Below are 25,602 nucleotides of genomic sequence, written 5' to 3'. Positions count from 1 at the left end.
TTCATTTTAACGAGAGGGTATGGAATTGAGCAAGAACAAAGGATTTAGAGTCAGGATAATGGGCCACACCAACAGCATTTGGTTATGTAGTTTGGACCCTGGTTGGTAGAATCGAACCACTGGAGATTTTTGTTTGCTTTGTCTTGTAGTTGTCATATGTTTGGTTTGTTTCAGTTTTCAAAGTGTAGATGGTATGAATCAGAGCTGCATTTTAGGCTGACTGGCCAATTCATGTATAAATTAAAAAGTAATTTAAAATATGTATTTGGATAGTAAGCTTGAAATTAAAACCATGCAGGTTCCATTCCTGATTCTTGCACTTACTCACCTAGGGAACCTGTAGTTTCACCTATAGTGTAAAGGTAACAACAGTTCTTATCTCATAAAGTAAAAGATTTAAGTATATTATCTCTGAATCAATCAATCAATAATAGCTAGAACATGCTACTTTTTAAAAAAATGATAAAAATAAAATGAGTACGATGGAAAGGAGAGAGCAAGAAAGAAGAGGAGGAGCTAGGAGAAGCAGAAGAACCAAAGAGCCTACTTGAGAGATTATGTTAAAATCCTGACTGACAGATGACAAGGCTGTAAAATACAATGTCAGTTGAAGAAGTTCCCTCAACACATATCTTCCTTAGCAAATAATGTTTGGAGGACATATTTTCTATCACATTCATCTAAGCTTTTTTCTTAGGTTATCTTTTATTCTTGATCTCTAAAATCTACCAATCAATAGCTCTCATATCCACACACTAACTCCATATATCTGTATCTCTCTATCTCTGTGTATCTACGTCTGGATATATATCTCCATGTATGCATTGGTGTAAATGTGCACATGTATATACAAACACCTGTATAGAATAATAAAAGGTTTCCTTGTGTGTTGTAATGTGTTGCTTCAAGCATCGTGCCTTCTTTTACCCATTTCTCATTCTTCAGCCTTCTCACGCACGCAGCTGTACCTTAAGTGATATCCAATCCCCCATTTCTTCTTTAGAAACAGGGACGAGCCTGCACACTTCAGCTTCCCTTTGGAGAGAAACACTTTCCTGTCTGAAAGGGAAGAAGCAGAGCAGAACGTTTGTTGAAAAGGCGCCCATTCTTTCCCAAGAAAAGACAAGTCATTGTCTATGTGACCCAGCTATAATTCAGCAACTCCTACATTTTCAAATGCAGGCTTCATAAAGACTCATTGAAGTAGATATATTTTAATCTTATTTATATACTTTTGGCAGTTTTTCCTTCCAACCAGTCAGAGAGGTTATGTGTATAACTTCTAACATAGAATATAGAGCATCATCACATCATACATATTAATGGAACAAATATCAAAATTATTTTAATATGTCAAGTTGATTTACTTTGATTTGAGTAAAAGGATTAATGCCTTTGAATATGGACTCTAACTTCAAAAGAAGTGGGTTTCCTGGCAGATCATGCCCCTGTATAATCAAATGATTCAAAATTCTAGGAGATACACGGAAGTGGTTGGAAGTAAGAGTCTTGGGCCCAGTTTATATCATTACCAGCTTTTCAAATGGCCAGACATAACTAGATAACCAGCCAACAAAATACAACTGCTCAGCAATCATCCACGTTTTTCAAACCTCATAAAGTCTTCATCCTGATACTTAAGGGAAATCAGCAATTACCAGCCAGGATGTCAGCCTCATCCATGAACTGAGTACTGAAGAGGATCACGTGGTCCATTTTCCGCTCCTTCAGCAAATTCCACACTTGATGCCTTGAAAAGGGATCCAGTCCAGCAGTTGGTTCATCTAAGAGCAAAACCTGAAGAAGAGAGGTGTATATAAACAGGTCTTCCAATAAGGTATATAGTTCTCCCAGAAAACATGTTGAAATCATACTGTTTTATTTTAAAGGGCATTGTGTTTAGGATTTTGTTTTTATATTTAATGTCCCATCATAAATATTTTATCACAGATGTCTTCTACAAATAAAAGGGTTGAACTAGTACCCAAACCCAAAAGTTTCATTTTAAAAATTTGAATTCATCACTAAATTTCCTCTGACTTACCTGGGGGTCTCCTAAAATGGTAATCCCAATGGTGAGTTTCCTTTTCTGTCCGCCACTTAAGTTTTGAGCAAGGACATTCTGAATATTTTTCATTTCCAGTTCCATCAAAACTCTTTGTACCTAACCAAATAACAACATTTGTGTCACAAACCAAAAATTTCTTTTTTTTTATTTTTAAAATTTGTGAATACAAGAGTGTAACGTGTAACAGTTAAAAGCACGGATACTGATCCAGACTGGCTAGGTTTGAATACCATTCCACATTAACTAGCTGCATAGTCTTGGTCAAGTTACCTGTTCTCTTGGACCTCAGTTTCTGCACATGTGAAATGGGAATAATAATAGTATTTACCACATAGAGTTGTTGTATCAATTGAATTATTATATTTAAAGTTAATAATGCTTAGCATACTGTAAGTTATATGTAAATGCTACATATTATCTAATTATATTTCTTTGTCCAAATTTCATGCAGTGATTTTGCTCAAAGATAATTTAATAAAAGCATAAATATTCAGTGGAAATAGAGTTAATGATTTCATTTTGACCAATTTATTAGTTCTAATATATTCATGTACCTCTTTTTCCACTCCCTGTGGCTGAATTCCTTTTATTTTAGCAAAGAGCCTGAGGTTTTCTGTCACAGTAAGGAAGTCAAATTGCACATTGAGCTGCGGGCAAATTCCAGTGAGCTCGCTGATCTTTTCTAGGTCAGCCACTTCCGAAAGTTTATTGTTATACATTGTGACTAAACCTATAACAAAGATTAAAAGTGAATATCAGATTACATTTAAGATTTTTCTAAATGAAAATTCACTATATAGTTATTAATTACATTCTAGACATACAATTTTTATCTTCAAGGTTTAGACAATACAATTCAGGCTATATATTATAAACTTCCATTTAGTTGTACGGTGTATAGCAGGGAGACAGGTCCTTTCTGCAGCTTTTCGCATTAAGATATAGGCTATTTATCCACCCCTCACAGTTAGATGTGGCTGTATAATAAATAAAATGTTAGTAAATGTAATATAAGCAGAGGTGCCTCTATCCTGGGATTACCGTCTTTTTGCTTCTGAGATAAGGGACATCAATCACTGGGTAAAGAATCCCTAACCAACTTCCTGGAGGATGAAATGCCATGTAGGGAGGGAGGTGCTCTGGTCCTAACTAGAGCACCATGTACATGAGTGGGGCTATGCTAACGTGTCCAGCTCTAGCCACCTTAGTCCAGACAGAAAAACTGACAGGCAACCCACAGAATCATGAGAAATAAGCAGATACTTTTATTTTAGGCCATTTGTTTCAGGGATGCTTGTCTTGCCACAAAAGCTAACAGATACAATGGTAACTAATGCTAAAAACTTCATACCATTATAGCATAGTACTGCATCAGTTAACTTTCATTTTTCCCTGGTAATCTGTGTTTGTGATTAAAGATCAAAAGAACTTTATGTTAACAGCTGATTTATTTGTCAACGTGACTTTGGAGTAAAACCTCTTACCTTTGGTGGGAACTGATAACCCACTAAGGATGTTTAACAGTGTCGATTTTCCAGCTCCACTGTGACCAAGTATTGCAGTGATTTGGCCTTCATATATGTCAAATGTCAGATCTAGGAAGGAAAAGTAAAAGGAAGAAGGATGGTAGAAAGGAAAGAAGGAAAAGAGGTAGGTAGAGAAAGAAGACAATTAAAATTACAAGTTGATTGTGGAGGTAAATTTGTTTGCTTTTTTTTTTTGTTCCCTCGAATGGCTACATTTTATAAATATGAATGTACTAGGTTATTACACTCAAAATTAAAAATATACCCTTTAACAAATTGGGATGTTGATCCTGTTTTGAAATTTTAAAATTACTTGTTTTAAAGCCAGGAAACATGTCTCATACTTCTAGGCTCACTGACATTGCCTGGTTTATGGTAGGTGGATGTTAATATTTATGGACTTAAAGGATAGATTAATAATTCAGTAAATTGTTATGTGGATAAAAATCCTTTTATGTATGACTTGTTTTGCACAAAGTAAAAATAGCAATATCAATAGTAGCTCTGGAATTACAGAAGAAAAATTTGAGTTTGTAGAAAACAACCTAGAACAGCCTTAGTATTACAGCCTCAGTATTACACAGTGTATCCTTCATATATATATTTAGCTATATATATATATAACTAAAACATACTCCAAGTTTTCTAACTTTTGTGTGGTAGGAATAATGTGTTAGAAAGGAAATTTTATCATATGGCTAAATAGCTAATTTCAAATCTGAAATACCACCAGCAATTTTTCACTGTGAGCAAAATCAATCAATCAATAAATCAATCAGAAAATTAAGATCAATATAATAACTAAATATATATGTTTTACCTTTTAAGGCTTTTATTTTATCAGGCTTTCCTTTATATTCTTTTGTAACATTTCTGATTCTAAAATAAAGAAAAGAGACTTTGAGTTATGATTGTTCTTCAGCTTGTACCTCTAGGTTTGGATGTAATTCTACATTTGAATGGACCTTCTCTTCATGGTGTAGGAAGACCTGGGATTTTACTCTTGGGCAGTCATGCTCATGTGAGAGAACCAGCGAGAGGACTTCCTCCTGGCCTTGGCTTCACTTGCAAAGGTTTTAAAATTTACCTATGCTTGGAACCCATCACCAAATCTTATGATTCCAATGACTGAGATGTAATCTGACACTATTATTGAGAACCAGAAAGCTAGACCAAGAGATATAGACCATGGGCATCGGATCCCGAAGGACTCATTGTGAACCACTAACTCGGGTTGGGGATATCTTTGGTTATACTGAGTCAAGGTTGGGGTGGGTAAGGGAGAGACGCTAAGGTCGTAATACAAGAGCATAGGTTTTACAGTTCTACCTAACTGAGTTCATCTCATCTATACAATTTAGTAGCTCTGCTACCTTAACCAATGTATGTATTCTAGGTAAATTTCAACTTTTGCAAGCTGAAAATCTGGAGTGCTTCAGGGTTATGTTGAAGGGTGAGTGAAATATTTCATCTTGCATGCATACTGCTTGGTTCTTGGTAAATATTCAATGATGATTATGTTAATAGGAAAGAATGGAATTAACATGTTAGGTGTTATTATAGCTCTGGAATCCTAGGCATTTTATCTATTTTGTTTTATCGGTAAATATATAATCCATAAACTGAATCAAATGTATATTTCTTATTTTATCATCTATTCATCAGACAATTCAGGTTCCATTCATATGAACTGTTCAGATTTTCTCACTTCTGTTTTAATCCCATTTTACCATCATTCTATAGTATTTATAGTAAGAGGTGGAGCTAAATAGACAAAAAAAACTTATAACCATATAAAGTAAAGCCATTGGTTTGCTTCAAGCTGATCTGCTGGAGGTTAAACCTACCTTTGGTCACAGGACGAATATAAGCATGAAAGATACATATGGAACAGATTAAAACAAAAAAAAATATGAAATAGTTCTAGAGGCCCAGTAAGCTGGGGTAATCTGAGACAGTTCACAGAGGACTGACTGACATATGCTGGCCACTGATGGATAAATAAGATTTGAATAGTCAGGGATGTTGAGAAATTTCTTCTTCCTTTTTAATGAGGAAATAAAATTACCAGAGTCAAACAAAACATATTCTAAAAGGCACAACTCCCTCAATTCACTTTGTGACTATCTCTGGGACATTTTTTCCTTCTTCTTCCCTAGTCTTCTCCATCTTCTTGAAAGGGCAATAAATAGAAGAGAAAAGAGAAATTAAAAAATTGAGAGAAAAATAGGAAGTATGATAAATGAGGTGGAAGAAAAGTATGAATAAATGAATCCAGGCAAGGAATGAGTGAGGCTGAGGCTAAGGTTGGAGAATACAACAGATAAAAGACTGAGAATCTAGACAAGGGTTTTGTCGAAGTATCTTTGTGGGTGAAATCTCAGTTTGTATTTAATGCAAGTGTCAACAACATAACACAACCCAGGGTAAAGGAGTATTTCTTTAAACTTGACCTGGGAAGTGATGGACCAGCATGGATGAGGTTATGTGCGAGCCATCTACAGGGCATTAAAGAGAGCTTTGCTTGTTTCAGGTGCAAACTAGTAGCTCTTCAGCCTTTGGCCTGATTTCCACTTGCAACCTTGTTGTTACCTGATAGCTTCTTTCCCATGGAATTCTGGAGACACTGGTTCAAAAGAGTCAATAGATGAAGGATCAGAATACATTGCATCTTCAAGGGCCACATGACCAGCATTATGTTGTCTTGACCAAAATGAGGACTTCAGGAAAAACAGGGGCGAATGTTGATGTCCATGTTCATCTATATCGCCAGGAAACAAATACTGGGTCAATTGCCATGTTAGGGGAGAGAGTCACCTCAGTGCAGCATAGCAGTGCAAACTTCTGCCAGTAAACCTGGACACATGGCTGATGCAAGGAAATACATGTTTTGATCTGTATAGCCTCATAAGGAAAAAAAATTAAGATGTCTCTCTATGATGATAATTGTTCCCAAAGAAAGAAACTGAAGCTGTGACTTTAAAACATTCCAGAGGAGCTTAAATAAATGTTAAGACCCTTCTTAACCTCAAGAAAGCCAGATATTGTGATATAAGTGCAAGATATGTGGGGCATGCTGAAGTCTGTCTAGGAGTCCAGGTATTACTACACTGGCAAAGGAAGAAGAAGCTGAGAAGTGGCTATTGGATACATAAAATCAATATTCTGAGAGAAAATAAAAGAGGATTTAACAAAAATAAGTAACATACTGTAAGAAAGGGAGAGAATGGGACGAAAGGATTTATTGAAATTTAACAAAGAGAGGAATTTTAAAAAGCTAATTTGCATTTACGCTTTATCTCATATCTAAATTATAAATTTCTTCTGAGGCAAATTGGTGATCTGCTTTTAGAACATATAGCTCATGAACCTTTTCCATAGTATGTTTGCACTTAATTATCACTTCTGCTTTCCTACATGTTAAGAGACATTATGAAATGGAAGAATTACATTTCTCTAATATTCTATAACTGACCTCCACTGTAAAGATTGATAGGTTTTAAACTTCTGTTTACTTTTTATATGTTCAGTCATTGATTCATGCAATAAATATATACTGAGCATTCTTTCAATACCTGGCATATGGTATATTATTAGTTAGTATCTATCTTTTCCCCTTGATTAGGAAGCCTAGCAAATAAAAGCTGTAATTGGATACATTCTGTCATGAATGCTCAGAATGTATGATCACTTGTGATCATGATCATGATCATACATGATCATAATCTTATTTTATATAGTTAATTTTCCTTTCTATCACTCATACTTCTTATCTTTAAAAGAACTTTTTAATGAAGTCACCTCATTCAAATTCAAGCTTAATTAAGTACAGGCTTAATGAATGGATGATACAAATAATTCCAATGGTATAATAAATGTATGAGCCCAGAATTGTAGGTCCTGGCATCTATTTTTCTGGACTCTTCTCAAAGGCAGACGTAGTTACTGTTCCTAAGGGATTGTCTAAAAAAGACGACACGATCCAGTCGCTGCTTCCAGACCTTGCTGTGTGTCTTTGCTCTCACTCTTTCCCCTTCTTCCCTTCCTACAAGTGTTTAGTCAGTGATGACTTTTTGACCTGCTCACTGTGTTTGTTTCTTTAGTGAGTTTCATAATTTTTCCAGATTTATTGAACTATGATTGATAAAAATTGCATATATATATTAAGGTATATGATGTAATGTTTTGTGAAATAATTACCACCCACAAGCTAACTGACATATCCATCACCTCACATAGTTTCCATTTCTGTGTGTGTGTGTATGTGTGTGTATGAACATTTGAGGTCTATCTTAGCCAATTTCAAGAATATATTATATTAACTATAGTTATCATGTTGTACATTAGATCTTCAGATCTTCATTTTATAATATTTGTGAACTTTGGCCAACATCTCTTATTTCTTCACCCATCCCTACTCCCAATCCCTGGTAATCACCATTTGACTCTCTGTTGCTGTAAGTTTGACTTTTTTAGATTCCATCTATAATTGAGGTGCCATGTTTGTCTATGTCTGGCTTATTTCACTTAGCGGAAGGTCCTTTAGGTTCATCCATGTTGTTGCAAATGACAGAATTTCCTTCTTTTTTAAGGCTGAATAATATTCTATTATAGGCAGGTAGATAGACTGACAGATAGAAGATAGATAGATAGATAGATAGATAGATAGATAGATAGATAGATAGACAGATAGATAGGTGACACATTTTCTTTACCTATTCACCCACTGAGGAACACTTAGGTTGTTTCTGTGTCTTGGCTGCTGTGAATAACACTGCAATAAACATGGGAATACAGATATGTCTTTGAGGTAGTGATTTTATTTCCTTTGAATATATACCAGAAGCGGGGTTTCTGGATTATTTGGTATTATAAAGGTCCTTGGTGCTCTGTTTTGAATAGGAAATGCAGAAGTAGAAACACAGACTCTGCCTTTGATTATAAAAGGAGAGAGAAAAAAATAAACCAGCATTTCAGCCACAAGTATTCCCTGAGTCCTTAGCATGCACCAGGCACTTAGGTGCTTGGGGTCCATCTGTGAACAAAACTGATCCCTGCTTTTGTGGAATTCATATTCTTTTATGTTGTAAGGTGATAAAAATGGAAATTTATCACCTATGGACTTTCCTATTGTGAAACCACACAGAGACTTTTAAAACTATAGATGTCCTGGTCCCACTGCTAATTAAATGAACCAGAATCTTTTGGAGTTGAGCTGGGATTTGGAAGTTTTTTAAAGTTCCCCAGCTGATTCTGATGTACAGCCAGGGCTCAGAAATGCTGGGCAAAATGGACAAAGCAACAATAAATTTCCATATGTGTCAAGCCAGACCCACTTAGGAAATAGCTTTCTAAGCATCTCTTCAAAAAGACACAAGCCATACACTTAGAGGAGAGTGAAGTTCAAACAAAAGTTAGGAATTCTATAAGCGAAATTCAGCCTTTACTTCTGACCAGTCAAATAGCAAGAGAGAAATAAAGAACTAGTTTGTTCAGTGGCAACGAACTTGCTTATGTCAATGACCTTGATGCACACAGTAGTCCTTAAAACATACAAACCAGACATGTGTCAGGAAATTCATTTTAGGAAATAAAATTGTTGAAATGGTGCTCGATTTTAATTGTATCACTACTCACTTGGCAAAACTTTTTCAAAATAAATCATCAGTGCCAGATAGAGGAAAATATCAAAAGCCAACATAAAATTTGTTGCTATTATTTGATTTGAGTAGTCCGATGAATCAGGAAGTGCATTAGAATTCAAATCATAGTCTACACGTAGGAGCTGAAAGTTAAAAAGTAATTCATTAAAGGAAGTTCGGTATATGATACATTTTAAACAGGTTTAACATAAAAATAAAATCACTACTCTTTGCCCCATACTGGCCACACAAAGTTGAACGAGATTGCCTACTTAACAATTCTCAAATCCATTGGAAAGCATGCACATGCCACCAACTATAATGCAGTTTCGTAACTGCAATGGTTTAAAATATGTTCCAAACAAAAGGGGAGCATTAGGAAGAGGTGGGAAAGTATGGGAAAAGATGACATTTGAGCTGAGCCTTAGATAAATTTTTATCAAATAGAACAAGGGGAAAAAGTGTGATGCTCCTTGAAAATGGCTCATGAGAGAGAATTTACCTTCTTGGAAAAATCACTGGTGTGTTTAAAAAGAATGAGTGGCAGAAGGGGACTGGCCTATATATAATGTTCAAGCTAAGGAGTACTTTATAATGAACAGTGCTTCTGTGAAGCACTAAATAATGGACATGAAATGATCGGTATGGCCACTTAATTGGAGGGATGGCCAAGTAAGGTCAGTGCAAGACTCATAGGAAGAGAGATGACATTTTATGAACAGGTATGTAATGTACGACTCAATGCATTTTCAAGGCATTTTTAATTTTGAATTTTCTTTTCTTTTACTTTATGGTTTTTACAGTCATGTGTGCTGGTCAATGACTCAGTCAAAATAAGAACTGGATTTGTTTAGTATTAGATTTGTAACATCATGTCCATATTTAATTAGTAGCCAAAGAGAAAAAACACTGTAAAGAATTATATATGAGCCTTCTATTTTTTTTCACATGCCCCATGGCTTATTTTGCTGGGGTAAATACTTCTAAAGCTTTTAAAGCTTCACAATAGTTTTTATTAGAATTTTATACCTTATAACGCTGACTATGGAAATGACCAAGACAATTAAATTCCAGAGAAGAGACAAATATAGGGTTAATACATGGTAAAACAATAGTTTATTTTTATTTAAATTAAATTAATTTTATTTTATAACCTCATAGTCTGAGATTCAACTTATTCCTATGCCTCAGTGCATAGAGCATTATAATTATCGTGTTTAAGGTAATTATTATACCTAATCTCACCAGGATATTGTTTGAAGACACTTATCTATGATTGTATAGCAAATGTAACCACGATTTAACATGCTGGTGTTTTGTTTTAATAAAGTAAATAATGTAATACAAAAAAATTTCAGAGAGGAAAGATGGTTCAGAAATGTCATTAATAAACAATTAGATGGCTTCTCACCTGGACCATTCCAAGCATGAAGGCAAACGGGCTGAAGCAACCTAACAGCCACTCCAAGGAAGCAGGAAGGTGTCTGTATAATACTGTGAATCCTAGACTCCCCCAAAAGACAGTGAGAAGGAACACAACCAGGCCAGTGCGAAAGGATTTCTTTATCAAGACGCTCATTAGAAAAGCCAAAGCTATCTAAAATGAGAGAAGATGCAGTTGGTTTATGTTTTTCCACAGATCATTCCTAGCATAATAAAATAGGAAATTGAATATACAGAATCAGAGTTATATAATATTATTAGCCTATGTATGAAATGCAAAACAATGATCTGAAATGTGCACTACCAGTTAGCGTTACAAAACACTACAGATCAAATGCCAGTCTACAGACTTTCTCATGAAAACGCAGCAGGCAGAGGAGTAAAGGGATGTGGAGGCTAATAACTGATTTGGTCCTTAGGATAAGAGTTAGATGGGGAAAAATATTTAATTCACCAACTCACCAATGACAATCCATAGAGGAAAAAGTGGGTGAAGATCATCATGAAGCCAGCCCAAATCAAAAACTGGGCAGATTTTACAATAAACGCCAAGAAAAGGCTAGTAATGAAGATGAAGCCAGCATAGAGCAAACCCCAGGAGAGCCTGAAAGGGGAACAAAATGTTATTGTAGTGTTTCATGTTCAGTTGGAAAGAACCTACCATGGATTCTAACATCACCGATTCATTCATTCTAAGCACACACTCAGTTATCCAGCAGATATTTATTGAGAGTTTAGGATAGTAAATACTAGGTAAATGTTTTCGGAAAAATTCCTAAGAAATTAAGAATATTCTTTTTCCTACAATTAATTCCAGAAACACACACATACTTACAGGCCCATTATTATGAGAACAGGAAAGAACAGGCTTCTAGTCTCGTAGATTTTGGTTCTATATTTTCTCTGTTGCATCCTTACTCTGTGACCTTGAATACACTCTGTAACCCCTCTAAGTCCTTTGATTGTCCTGGACATTTGGAATAACACTACAGTGAGGACTCAAGAGAAGTCGTATCTATGTAGGACCCTGTCCGAGTAAGCAGTAGCCTCTCAGTGAATCTCAGATCCTTCTTTCTTCTTTGGGGGTGAGAAGATTTCTGAATTTTCTTGGAGATAAAAAATTTCTTCCTTATGTGTAATTCTACCACTTCATTTTCCAAAAGCTGTTTTGTCTTTTCTCTGAGTGTGTACACCAAACAGTCTCCATACTTGCTTTTAACTTTGTTCACTTTCTGTTATGCTAGGATAGTTTACTTTCCTGTATTCAATTACTTTATCTTGTTTATTAGTATTCTTTGAAGAGCATAATGAAATAATGTTAAAAACAAAAACAAAACAGCAGCTGAACCAACAAAATAATAGCTGACACATTTACCAATTATTCTGTGCTGGATAATGTTTTAGGAACCTAGAGAATATTAAATCATTTATTCTCACAGTTCTGCAATAATGCAGAAATACCATTATTTTCCTCATTTTATAGACAAAGAACTGACTGAGCAAGGATGCTAACAACATTTCCAGTCCAGGCATTTTGGCCCTGGAGTCTTAGATTTCATTGTTTCACTATACTTCCCTTTATTGACTATTAATTTCATAAAGAAGTCAGTTTTGATTTGTAGGTTTTTCTTCCAGCCTCTGGATTTGTTTCCATATGCATAATTCACCTGGCTCTATTACCTCTAGGTTATTTCACTTCCTCCTCACTTTAAACATCACCTCTCTGCCCCTTCAGTCAATTATTCACAGGTTCTCACACAGGACCCTGTCCATACCTGGAATTACTAAACTTCTGACATTTTACATTCAAGTTACCCAGCCTCTATTTACCATCCTGTTCTGCCAGTTTGCTCCGTCAAATATGTCCATCATCCCTGATCTCCAAAAAAGAGCTTCTGATCCTTGATCTCTTCTTTTTTTCCCTTTGAATCTCATCCTGGCTTAAATCCCACTTCTGGCTTAGACACCAGTGCCTGTCATTTCTCCGCATTCTCACCTGTAGGCTCACTGGCCATCTCCCATTACCTCTGCTTTGCAATCACCCAGAAAACACAAAACCTGATCTTCTTTCTTCAGTCAGAGATGTATAATCACCCCCATCCTTAGCCTGGTAAGCATGATAGTAAGGACAATTATTCCACTCATAGGAAAAAGGTAGAAAATCATTGTTTCAATAGTGATGCTTTGAAAAAGTCCACTTTCCTTGAATTCCTACATTTACTTACTTGTGCTACACTTTACTCACCAGAATGCTGCATTTCGCAGACCCATCATTGTCATCAAGCCCTTCATCCTTTTCCTCTCTCTTGTAACATTAAGAGAGGCATAGTAAACAAATGGGGAAAAGGAAATAATGCAGAAGAAAATGAAAAAGTCAGTCATTAATCCATCTTGACTAACGTAGGGATGTATCTTCATATTTTTGCCAGTAACTGACATCAATTCCTCCATCACTGAGTGATTTGTTGTGACCTGAAGAAATACATTGATAGCCATGTTTGTATAATCATGAATGACAGGCTCTGTTTTCTTTCATCTCTTTCCTTGTGACCACATAATGGGCCTGTGTGCATCTGAGGCCAGCCCACATTTTCACTTCCGTGTTCTACCACTGGTCCATGCGGAGCCTCCACTCCAGGCATCCTGAGCTACGCACTGTTCCCATCATTTGCTCTGTGTTTTGTCACTTCCCTACCTAACATTGCCTAATGATTTGCTTGGCATGTCTTTGTGCCATTATATATTCAGCAAACCCTTACCTCAAGCTTCAGTTTTAAATGTCATTTTAATTAGGAATGCTTAGCTTGTTTACGTATAAGGACATTATTAAAACCTCTGTGATAACCTACTCTCCTCTTCTAATAATTTTCTCATTATTAGAAAATTTCTTCTTTGAGGAGAAAATTTCTCTTCTCTTTATATATATCCCATGTGACATGTAGAACTTAAGTAAACTCTGTTGTAAAGAAACCATTGAGTAAAATGAAAAAAAAAACAAGGCAATCAATTTATATTTTCTTTGATGAAACTTTTGATGCCATTAATCTACATTGAACATTAGTTTGCATTGGATATTTGTACTCACTTCTATAATAGCAGCATTAATGGCAGCCTGAAGAGTCACTATACCGTTTTTCCAGAATTCTGTAACTGCACAATGAATGTCTCCATAGGATTCATAACAAGGGTCTTTAAGGGAAAAGGAAGCATAATTATATGGATTGGTTCCATCCTCATGATAGGAAACAGTGGACTTTACAATGGCCCTAAATTCCAACTGTTCTTATTTTGACTCAGGACTTGTGAAAACAAACTACAGTAATGAGTCTTATAGAGGGGCAGGAAGAGGACTCCTAGGAAATGGCATGCATCAAGTAATAATATACACGCTAACTTGCTCACATTCTCTCTCTGCTTCTTCGCCTCAACAAGTTGAGGCTGTGTTTTTCTTTAGAAGATTTATAACCTCTTTTGCTAAGCACCCCAGTGCCTGAGCAACCCAGGTTCACTTCCTCTATACTAGTTGTTGGAATTTCTCAGAACAGGCAGTTGGGGTGGATAAGAATCCCAACCTCAAGGGAAGGTGGGCTGAGAGCTATGGATTCTCCTGGAGGGGGTTGCTTTTTGTCATCCAAAGGCCATGATAAGACAAACAAGCTTCCTTTTGTTCTTCCTTTGTCAATAGGTAATTTTTTTTGGTCTATTCTTTCACCAAGTATATAGCCTCTCCAGGTTCCAAATTCATACAGGAATCTTCACCTCATGTAAACTCACTTGTCCTTACGTAGCTACTGAAACCTAAACCTCTGGTTAGTGAGATCAGCAAAATCATAGGGCAGTAATGAATCCTTCTGAATTTGATGCCCTCTTCATGTTGTCCCCCTTGGGCGTTTTCTTTACTTCCATGTACACTTGCTCAGACATTTAAAGAGAAATTTATTCTATTTTATTCATAAACAACTTCATCTTCCTTTAACAATGATATTTTACACGTACTCCTTTGTATACATGTATATGTATCTATACAGTTATATATGTAAATATGAACATATATATATATATATAAAACCATTATATAATATAATATTGTATACCCCAAATCAATGCACATTTTTGAAATGTGTTGACTGGCCTTTTGACATCACCATCACAGATAAAGATTTTAAAATTCACTGTACTAACATCTACTCCTATGTATGGCTTATGACATACTTGAAATAGAAAGCAGTGGAATTGTATAGCTAGGAAGTTACCTATATGGTCCCCGTGTTCCTTCTGTGTTGAAACTGCATATCTAAGCATGAATTTCAAGTGATATGAGAATGTATTAGTAAAGATGACTCTTATTACTGGCCCAAAATGATAGTGTGCGAATTCTTCAGTACTTTCTTCATCAGGCATTCCAAAGATTCCTTTATCTGCCATTACAAGAAGGGAATATTATTGTTAGTAAATTACTAGGTGATTATCTTCAGGTTTCGTGTTCAATTGATTTTACTAAAGTTCTTTATGGAAATAAAATTAAATCAAATATTGATTTGGAGTAAGTCAGGCACAATAAAAGTTGAGGAGAGACATTTGTAAAATTTTACCCAGATAGTGTATAATCAGAAAGCATACATGAAAATTAGTTATTTTTATGTTGAAATTATTGAACCCACTTCAATTACATATAATATGCCATATCAATTTAACTATTCACAGAAGAATGAGCATAATAGTAAATCTAAATGGTAGCATATATATATATATATTTTTTTTTTAATCACAATTAAGTACTGGTTTATATCAGGCGGAAATAACTATATAATTTCATTTTTCTTTAACAACCCTCACAGTATGGTTAATATACCAGGAAAAAAGTAAAAACTTAAAAAATATGTCAAGTGACTATGTTGATATCACTAAAATAATCCCTCATTTTCATTTTTTCTTTTTTTCTCCTTTGTTTTTATTAATCCCTCTTTTTGTTAATATTGTGTTCAATGCCATGCAAATGCTTTATTAAGACTGAAAAATGAGAAGGAATACATGAGAATTTCTAGATTGGGGGTGAGAATGTCAAAGATAGAAGGGGAGGGAATACCAGCATGTATTTTGATATAATTAACTTTTTTCCCTTGAATCTATTCCTTAAATATGTACAATCATGAGCAAGTCACTTAATCTTTGTTATTCAATTTCCATATTTGTAAAATAAACATAACAATATCAATGGTTAGTAGTAAAGAATATTAATACATAATATAGATATAAATACAAAGTAATACTATTATTATTACAGAATAATACTCTATTACTATAAAGTCTCTAAAAATCTAGCATACAGTAACATTTAATGAATATTTATTGTCATAATTGCAATTGCCTTGCTTGTAAAATAAAGATAACACATTCATTGTAAAGACAAACTCTATGTAAAGATCTTGCACACAATAATCATTTAATGAATATTTATCATTACAATTGCATGTGACTTTTAACAAAGAGATTTAAACAGTTGAGAAGCACAAGGTCATGGATGGCATTGGGGCCCTCAGGAAGACACTGTGAAACAGGGTGAAAGCAAACACATGTCAGGAGACTGAGTGACTAGGCCTTAGGTGAACAGTCAGATCAGGTTAAGATCTTGAATCAAAGTGGATTCAGTATTTGCAAGGAAGATGCACACTGTAGACTCTTAGACTCAAGTGCAAGTAATGGTGTGACTTTTGGAGAGGTACCATGGGAAAGCTTGGGAAGTCTACATCCATCTACCTGGCCTATGTGCAGGGAAGCAAGGCCAGGAAGGAAAAGTCCCACATAATCTGGAACTGTGGTCACTGAAACTCAAGATGGCAAGAGCCTGAATACAGATTATAGAGTGGGTGGACATTTGGATACCGAATTCAGATAAGGGGTCAGAATCCAAATGCAACATTAATGGTTACCTAGGCTACAGTGGGATCATGGACAGAGGCTGACAAAAAAAAAAAAGACACATTATATAACTTCCAGTGATTGGGTGGAGCAAGAATCACAGGTTTCCCCTAACAATAATACTCTTGGGTAGGGAATCATGGTGCCTAATGGTAATACTGAGTACCTTCTAGGTCATGTTTTTAAATTCATTTAAAAATTGAGATTTATCTCACCTTTAACAGGAACCTAAAGGACAAAACAAAGAAACAAGCAAAAGATAACCAAAGACACTGAAAAAGAGGACAGGCTGACAGTGACCAGAGGGGAGAGAAGAGGGAATTTCAGGGGAGAATGGAAGGGTTTACAGGAACAAATTTAAAGGGACACATGGACAAAAACTACGGGGAGGGTGGTAATGGGAGGGAAGTGGGGAGGGTTGGGTGGGTGGGCTGGATTGGGCATAAAAGGGAGAAAACTGTACTTGAACAATGATTAAAATAAAAAAGAAAAAGAAAAAAAATTGAGATTTAATTTCATGAACTTCATCCTTTTACCCTGGTGCAATTTCATGGTTTTCAGTATTATTCACAAAGTTGTGTAAGCAGTTAGCCACTTTTAAATTATAACTCAGTTCACATATATGGGGCAATCACCAAGACTCCCTTTGAAGTATGCATTTGTATTTGTAAGGACAACAAAAACTTGTTCTTTTATTTGCCTGACAGCCAGTCCTCCTTCTGGTAAACACTCTAAAATTCATCCAGGATACTGCCCCTCTTCCATTCATAAACCATGTGGTTTGAATGTAATTCACAGGGTGTCCTGGGAACCCAACCACTGAGCAATGACAATACTTCATCCCTCTATCCAATGAGATTAATTCTTGAAGGACCAAGATGAAGACTAATCTAAAGTAGATCATTTGTTTCAATGGGTGTAATCTCTGGAATTATTTTGAACTGTTGGGAAAGATCTGTATTCCTTTCACTGGAGTTGTTTGTGTGGTAGGTCTTAAAACTAGAGATTCTGAAGACCAACTCTGCATCTGTTTGGGGAGAGCCAACCTGTGAATGAAGGCAGCACACACACATCACTATAGACCTGAGAAGTAGACATTTCTTCCTTTCTTGTTGACACTCCTCTGCCCAGCTGTGCACTGATAATTTTTTTTTGTTAAGCTATACAAAAGATGCCCCTTTTCTTTAAGACAAGATGACTTGGGATTCCTTCACTCTCAACTGAAATACTCATGAAAAATACAGTATCAATAACCTTATTTTGAATATGGTGGTTATGAGACTCAGACAAGTTGATGCCTTGTAAAATGTACTATAGACCTAATTCAGAGCTACGTTAGCCAAGGGTTCTCCATCCAGTTCTCTGGGCTCCCTCTCATCAAATTTCAGGAAATCATCACAGACATGATCGTGACAGTAAGAATGCCCATCTTAGTTTTCACTGGTAAGGACTGTAACACTGAAGGGTGAAAACTTGAAACACAAAATATTCTTTAATAGAGTCTTCAACTATACTAAGACCACCTTTTTGTTAGTAATAGGTGAGGATAAAATTCCTATATTCAAACTTAAGAAGAGAAAACACTGGCTGTTTTTTGTAGATAATAATAAACAAATACTAGAGCCACAGTCTCATTCTAGTAACGAGGCTTCCACAGCTACAAGTCAACAAATCACTAAACACCCGTCCTTTTCATCGTCTCCCAGTTTGTGTATGCCATGCACCCCCCAACCTTACACAAGGTCAGCGGATTTCTTTTTGAAAGACTGTGTGCTCCAAGTGGTAATCCCTTGCTTGGCAAGAAATATATTCACAGTTTTGATTTTGATATTGAGTGATGACTTCTTTTGACAAAAGAAAAATACATTCACATTACATATAATCTAGAAATTGTGGCAACTGACAAGGTTTATCAACTGAAATGCAAATTTAATGCATGCTTCTGCAGTCAAACAAAGCAAATATTGACATCAGAGATTCCTCTTAGGTTGCTAGAAAACTCACCATTTACAAAGGAGGCTGAAGCAACTTTATCATTATCTGTTGGATTGTATTGGTCATAGGTGAGTATGCAATAGTAAAATCAGTTAGGTTAAATGAATCTAGCTGTTTCAGGTCCATGGTAGGCATTGAAGAAAAGTCATTAACTTCATGAGTAATAGGATATAGGTACAAAGAAAAGTAGTAGGAGCAATGAGCACATCCATTCCTATAAAATTCAAGAGAGGAAAAAAAAAGGATGATTTCAAATTAGTCATCCACAATTTAATCATATATTTGTTGGGTTCACTTTTTTAAATTTCAATATATCCTATGTCATAAACCATTTAACATTTGGACAGCACAAATTTCAGCCGTCTCTGCAACTCTAATGAACTATTGATAGGAATTAAACTTTTTTGATCCACAGCACCAGTCTAAAGCATGCACTGATCATGAAAATAGGACAGGCAATAGTGGCAAGCCACTGTAGATTATTATCAGCTGTTATTACTGTGATGACTGTCTCATGCTATACAGATAAACCTTGCTTTATTCGGTTCTGCTTTATTGAACTTCACAGATGTATCGTGAAACTAAACAACACACTTCTGAACAACCACTGGGTCAACTTTTTTTTTAACAAGTTGAAGGCAAGGCCTTCCACCAGCAGAAACATTATGACTAGCTTTATTGTGATACTCACTTTATTACAGAGGTCTGGAACTGAACTTGCAATACCTCTAAGGTCTGCTGTATTTGACTGGATTCTGCGAGAGCTTATGTGTTGCAAGAGACAGTTTCAAAGCATTGTTCAATTAGTGGTGATATATTGGTTTTGGGCCAAGATTTCTAGTATTGGAAACTTTAAAAGCATCTGAGAAACACTGTCTTGCTTGGTTATCGATACTAGTTTCTTAAAAACTTCCAATAAGAAATCATTCTATTCCCTAAATACATGATTATAGGAAAAAATTCACAATATACAATAAAATTCCAACTTAGTAAAAATTCTACTTATCTGTACCTATCTGAATTTAAAAGGCACCAAAGTTTAACCCATATTTTTGTTATTTGGAATGATTACAAGTTCTTTTTTCCCCCCTTATTATGCAACTTTTTAAAATATATTTTATTGATCATGCTATTACAGTTGTCCCACTTCCCCCCTTCTCTCCCCTCCACCCTGTACCCCCTCTCCCACCCACGTTCCCTCCCTTTAGTTCATGTCCATGTGTCATACTTATGAGTTCTTTAGCTTCTACATTTCCTGTACTATTCTTACCCTCCCCCTATCTATTTTCAACCTACATTCTATGCTACTTATTCTCTATACCTTTTCCCCCTCTCTCCTCCTCCCACTCCCCTGCTGCTAGCCCTCCATGTGCCCTCCATTTCTGTGGTTCTGTTCCTGTTCTAGTTGTTTACTTAGTTTTCTTTTGGTTTGCTTTAGGTGTGGTTGTTAATAATTGTGAGTTTGCTGTCCTTTTACTATACATGTCTTTTCTTTATCTCTTTTCTTAGGTAAGTCCCTTTAGCATTTTATAAAATAAGGGCTTGGTGATGATGAACTCCTTTAACTTGACCATATCTGAGAAGCACTTTATCTTCCCTTCCATTCTAAATGAGAGCTTTGCTGGATAGAGCAATCTGGGATGTAGGTCCTTGTCTTTCATGACTTGGAATATTTCTTTCCAGCCCCTTCTTGCCTGTAAGGTCTCTTTGGAGAAATCAGCTGACAGTCTGATGGGAACTCCTTTGTAGGTGACTGTCCCCTTATCTCTTGCTGCATCTAGGATTCTCTCCTTCATTTTTACCTTGGCTAATGTAATTATGATGTGCCTTGGTGTGTTTCTTCTTGGGTCCAACTTCTTTGGGGCTCTCTGAGCTTCTTGGATTTCTTGGAAGACTGTTCTCTTTGCCAGATTGGGGAAGTTCTCCTTTATTATTTGTTCAAATATGTGCTCAATTTGTTGCTTTTCCCCTTCCCATTCTGGTACCCCTATAATTCGGATGTTGGAACGTTTAAAGGTGTCCTGGATGCTCTTAAGCTTTTCCTTGTTTTTTTGAATTCTTATTTCATCATGCTTTTCTGCTTGGTTGATTCTATCTTCCTTCTGGTCCACTGTATTATTTTGAGACTCAGATTCCTTCCTTTCACTATTGGTTCTCCTCCGTATATCTTCCTGCATCTCTTTTATGGTACCTGCATCCTTTCATCTAAATTGCGCCCAAATCAACCAATTCCGTGAGATTTCTGATCACCAGGTTTTGAACTGTGCATCTGACAGGTTGGCTATTTCTTGGTTGCTCAAAAAGGATGAGTCCTGGGAGACTGATCTGTTCTGTTGGAAACATATGTCTTTCCTGTCCTAGTCCTCCTTTTTTTTTTTTAATTCCGGTCTGGTTGCTCTTGTTATGGTGGGGGGGGGGGCGGAGCCTTAGGTGTTCACTGGGGCTGGGCACCCTAGTTGCTAGATTGTGACGTTATATGTGGGGGTGGGGGGGGGAGCAGGGATGGAGGGAAACAATGGTGGCAGTTCCGTTCTCCTGGGCTCAGACCCTTCTCTGGGATCCCGGGCTGTGAGCTCTGCCTGGTCCGCAATTGCTGCCTCACTGGGTCCACCAGCCGCAGCTTGCATACTCAGGGATCACCCGCTGTGTTCTTGCGCCCCAGAGGGCTGTCGCGCCAATTTCGCGCCAAATTTTCCCCGACCTCCGCGCATCGCCGACCCGCGCCAGCCCGTGCCCGCCCGGCTCGTCTTCTCCTACCAGTGTGGATGTACGGGTCTACTTTAACTTCTTGGCTGTTCCGACTTCCATTCAGATAAATCCTCTGTCAGTTCTGAGTGTTATTCTATCTGTAAATTGTTGTTGTTCGAATCTGGTTGTGCGAGGAGGTATGGTGCATCCACCTATTCCTCCATCTTGCCAGAAGTCTGAATGATTACAAGTTCTAATACTAATTTTCTTCTTGACAATAATCACATTTCCAAATTATCTACTATTTTTAAAGAGAATGATTTACTTTTTTAAAAAGAGAAAGGTTCAAAAGAGGAAATGCCAGTTGTCCATTTCTATGGGTTGATTTGTTTACCATGTCTTCAGATAACCAGTATCTTAAACTAAGTATCTATGCATGGGAACACGAGTAAGAAGTGTCACCATAGATTATAAAGCATTTACTGGAGTTTCTGTTGCTGACCAGTTTTAGTGGGTGTCAAACCTCACATTACCAGTTTGTGTAAGGAAATACCTTGAAAAAGATATGTGATTGAGCAAAAGCATTTCTAGTGTATAAAGTGCTTTGTTTTTTGAGATGGAAATTCCCAAGGCATGTACCACTTCCTTATCATAAATATGAAGAGAACACAGATATTGGATCCGTACCATTAAGGAATCTCTTTTCATTCTCCATTTTTTACGAAGGTTCTTGCATAAATAAGGCCCAAGTTTGTTGACACACACTTATCTTTTCTTATTCATTTTGCCCTGTTTAATTAGAAAAAAAAGGGAGAAGGTTAAGTAAATGCAAAGATCTTAATGAGAAGAAACATCCTGTAACACAAAAACAAGTAGCCTGATAACTCAGGTGTTCCAAATAAGTGCTTAGCCTCTGAGTGTTCCACAGTTAGCATTTACTACTAGTATCTGCTTTCCCTTTCTCCTCCACTTTACTCCATGATTTTTTTTGTACCACTGTTGCCAGTTACCATTGGCTCTCAGCTCCCAAATTCTCCCTTGAATTTGGAGCCTGCTCTATGAAGATGGATCCGGGTCCTGTAGATATTTTTCTTCGCCAGCTGGCATGATTTAAATTTGTCAGGAGAAGGAACTGGAGAGACATCAGGAAGAAGAGATCTTCCTGGTATCAGAGTGGTTCATTTGCCTGGTACCTAGAGAATGTATTTTTTTTCCCCTCACTGCTCAGACTAAATGATTCTCCAGTGCAAGTGCCTGAAGACTGCAGGTTTTACTGTGTGTTTTCTCTAGCTCTTGGGTCAAGGAGAAGTCATCTTTTCTAACCATAATGGTATGAAACTAGACGTCAACAAGAGGAAGAAAGCTGGAAGACTTACAGATACGTGCAAACTAAACAACACACTTCTGAACAACCAATGTGTCAAAGAAGACCTCAAAAGGGCAATCAAGTGACATCTTGAAACAAATGAAAATGCAAACACAGCACACCAAAACCTATAGGATGCTGCAATGAAATTATAAAAGGAAGTATAGTGATAAGCATTTATGTTAAGAAAATCATCAAATAAATAACCTAACTTTATACCTTGAGAAACTACAAAAGAAAAAAAATAAGCCAAAGTTAGCAGAAGGAAGGAAATAGCAAATATTAGAATAAAATAAATGAAATGAAGATCAGAAAAGCAACAGAAAATATCAAGAAAACTAAGAGCTTTTTTTTAAAGGATAAAAAAGATTGACAAACCTTTAACTAGACTAAAAGAGAGAGAGAAAAGACACAAATGCATAAAATGAGAATGAGAGAGGAGACATTACAACTGGTACCAGAAATATGATCATAAGAGACTACTATGAACAACCATATGCTAACAAATTGTTAGCTAACAAATAACCTGGAAGAAAGGGGTAAATTTCTAGGAACGTACAACCTACTAAGGCTGAATCATGAAAAAATGGAAAATATAAAACAGAACAATAATGAGGAAAGTGATTGAATTAATAATCAAAGACCTCCCAACAAAGAAAAACCCAGGACGGGGTGGCTTCACATGGGTGAATTCTGCCAAACACTTAAAGAAGAATTAATGCCAGTCTTTCTCAAACTCTTCCAAAAAAATCAAGGCGAGGAAACATTCTCAGACTTATTCTATGAGGTCAGCATTACCCTTATGCCAAAGCCAGATAATGACACTGTAAGAAGAGAAAACTACAGAACAATATCCCTGATGAATATAGATGCAAACATTATCAACAAAATATTAGCAAACTGAATTCAATCACACATTAAAAGGATTACACACCATGATCAAGTGGGACTTACCCTTGAGATTCAAGGATGGTTTGACATAACAAAAATCAGAGTTATATACCACGTGAATAGATGAAAGATAAAAATCATATGATCATCTGACCATATGATCAAATGCAGAAAAAGCATCTGACAAAATACAACCCTTTCATGATAAAAACCCTCAAGAAGTTAAGTACAGAAGGAACATACATCAATGTAATAAAGGCTATACACAACAAACCCACAGCTACCATCATGGTCAATGGTGAAAGGTTGAAAGCTTTTTCCCTAAGATCAGGAACAAGACAAGGGTGCCCATCCTTATTCAACATAGTGGCCCCAATTGGTCACCTCGACTTGTGTCAGACACCCTTTGGTAACTTTGGAGTTCCTTCCATAAAGGTGGAAGGCAACTTTGACCAGTGGAAAGAGGTGGGAGTGAGGATGTTCATTTCTGAGCCTAGATCTTACAAGGTTTTGAGTGTATCTGCTTCTTTCTGTGGCTCTTCCACTGCTATGAGAGCTAACTGGGCTCTGGAGGACAAAAGGTGCATGAAACAGCTGTCATCCCAGTCACCCCAGGGTATCATTATCCACATCAAAGGACAGAGAACCAAGCCCCCAGGGAAGGGCAAGCCTGTGCAAGATCAGCAGAACCTCTTTCAAATCACCCCAGGCATCTGAGCTATAGATGCTCATTGTTGTATGTTATCTGTTGCTTTTTTTAAAAAAATGCAACATAAATGTCGCTATAGACCACAAGTATGGATAGACTTAGAATTACCTATTGATGTTTCTTTGGTTTTAACAACTATTTATTTTCAAATTCTAACTTAATCATGTTGTAGTCAGAGGAACTATATACTACTCTGTGAGACACTATTTCTCTGATATTCCTTGAGATGTTCTTGGTGGTGCAGCCTATTTTAATATTTGGAAATAGTCCATGTATACTTGAAAATGTATATCACCTTGTAGGTTGTTTTGTATGAGCTATTCAATTATTTAAATTTTTTCTTCAAATTTTCAGCATCCTTTTCTTATGTTACATTTATGAGAATAATCATTTTATAACAGAATTGTATTAAATTTTCCATTCTGGTATGGGTTTGCCAATTTCATATTCTATCACTGTTAGGTTTTAGATTGTGCATTTAAAAGCTAAGTTGTGAATAAAACATTGTTTTATTGCAGAGACATGAGGTTTCTTCAGCTTAAAATGCCCTAATGTAGCAATATTTGTTCCTTTATTTTTAACCTTTTGAATTTTTAAATGATTAATGTATAGAAAATTCATTGTTACTATATTTTTAGAAATCAAACTGATAGATACTGTATTTTTAAGAAGTGGATTTAATCATGTGCAAATTCCTGTTTTTGAGCATCTTTCACTGTGTTTCATTCTCATGTTAAACCTGCTTTTCTTTGCTTCTAGTTTTGTCTAAACTAGACCTTCTTACCTTCTATTGAACTTTATCAAGTTTTCTTCCTTCATCCATATTTTCCTTCCTGTCTGTCCAAAGATATAACAATATTTTTATTTTTTAAATTGTGACTTTTAAGTTTGGGACTTTCCTAGGGAACTATCTTTTCTTTTTAACGAAAACTTATCCATTCATGGAAACGAAGACTTTCTAGATACTTTACCTCTGCTGAATTCTAACCCTGAGCATCCTGGTTATTAGTGAAATTTGGTTCAATCTTTAATTTAAAGGATACATAAATTACATATATTTTTACCATGTATGTAGTTAATTAGATTTGCCAGTAGATTATATAGGCTCCTATGGCGAGGTTGTCATGTATTTGAACTTGAGCTTGAGATAGAGGGTAGATATCCCATGTGAACTGGGTGGCCTTGGATAGCCTTTAGCTAGATTAAACACCCAGGGCTCTGCCTTGTGTGTAAGCTAGATCATTAAAAATGTTCCACGCACTCTACCTTAAATTGTCTGTGGAGGGCAGTGTTATTCTTCTGTAACCACTAAAAGAATATAAATAATTTTTATACCAGGAGTACAGTGGCAGATC

At 36.2% G+C, this 25,602-nt stretch overlaps 1 protein-coding gene across 1 annotated transcript in view; it reads right to left on the bottom strand.

The window, feature by feature from the left end:
- Positions 1 to 18,781, bottom strand: part of LOC114503806 (ATP-binding cassette sub-family A member 8-like) — a 50,103-nt gene extending 31,322 nt beyond the window's left edge. Inside the window, 15 exon segments of the mRNA XM_028521410.2 lie at positions 969 to 1,059; positions 1,659 to 1,797; positions 2,045 to 2,164; positions 2,623 to 2,798; positions 3,553 to 3,663; positions 4,415 to 4,473; positions 6,187 to 6,355; positions 9,232 to 9,379; positions 10,648 to 10,833; positions 11,142 to 11,283; positions 12,925 to 13,151; positions 13,765 to 13,868; positions 14,933 to 15,097; positions 18,603 to 18,632; positions 18,635 to 18,781. Of these exon segments, the coding sequence (XP_028377211.2) occupies positions 969 to 1,059; positions 1,659 to 1,797; positions 2,045 to 2,164; positions 2,623 to 2,798; positions 3,553 to 3,663; positions 4,415 to 4,473; positions 6,187 to 6,355; positions 9,232 to 9,379; positions 10,648 to 10,833; positions 11,142 to 11,283; positions 12,925 to 13,151; positions 13,765 to 13,868; positions 14,933 to 15,097; positions 18,603 to 18,632; positions 18,635 to 18,728 (1,961 nt within the window). The 5' untranslated portion in view covers positions 18,729 to 18,781.
- Positions 18,782 to 25,602: the final 6,821 nt, after the last annotated feature.

Source organism: Phyllostomus discolor, chromosome 8 (assembly GCF_004126475.2).
Source record: "Phyllostomus discolor isolate MPI-MPIP mPhyDis1 chromosome 8, mPhyDis1.pri.v3, whole genome shotgun sequence".
Taxonomy (NCBI): domain Eukaryota; kingdom Metazoa; phylum Chordata; class Mammalia; order Chiroptera; family Phyllostomidae; genus Phyllostomus; species Phyllostomus discolor.
Note: the sequence above shows the minus strand (reverse complement) of the source record. Positions and strands in the feature narration are given on the sequence as shown.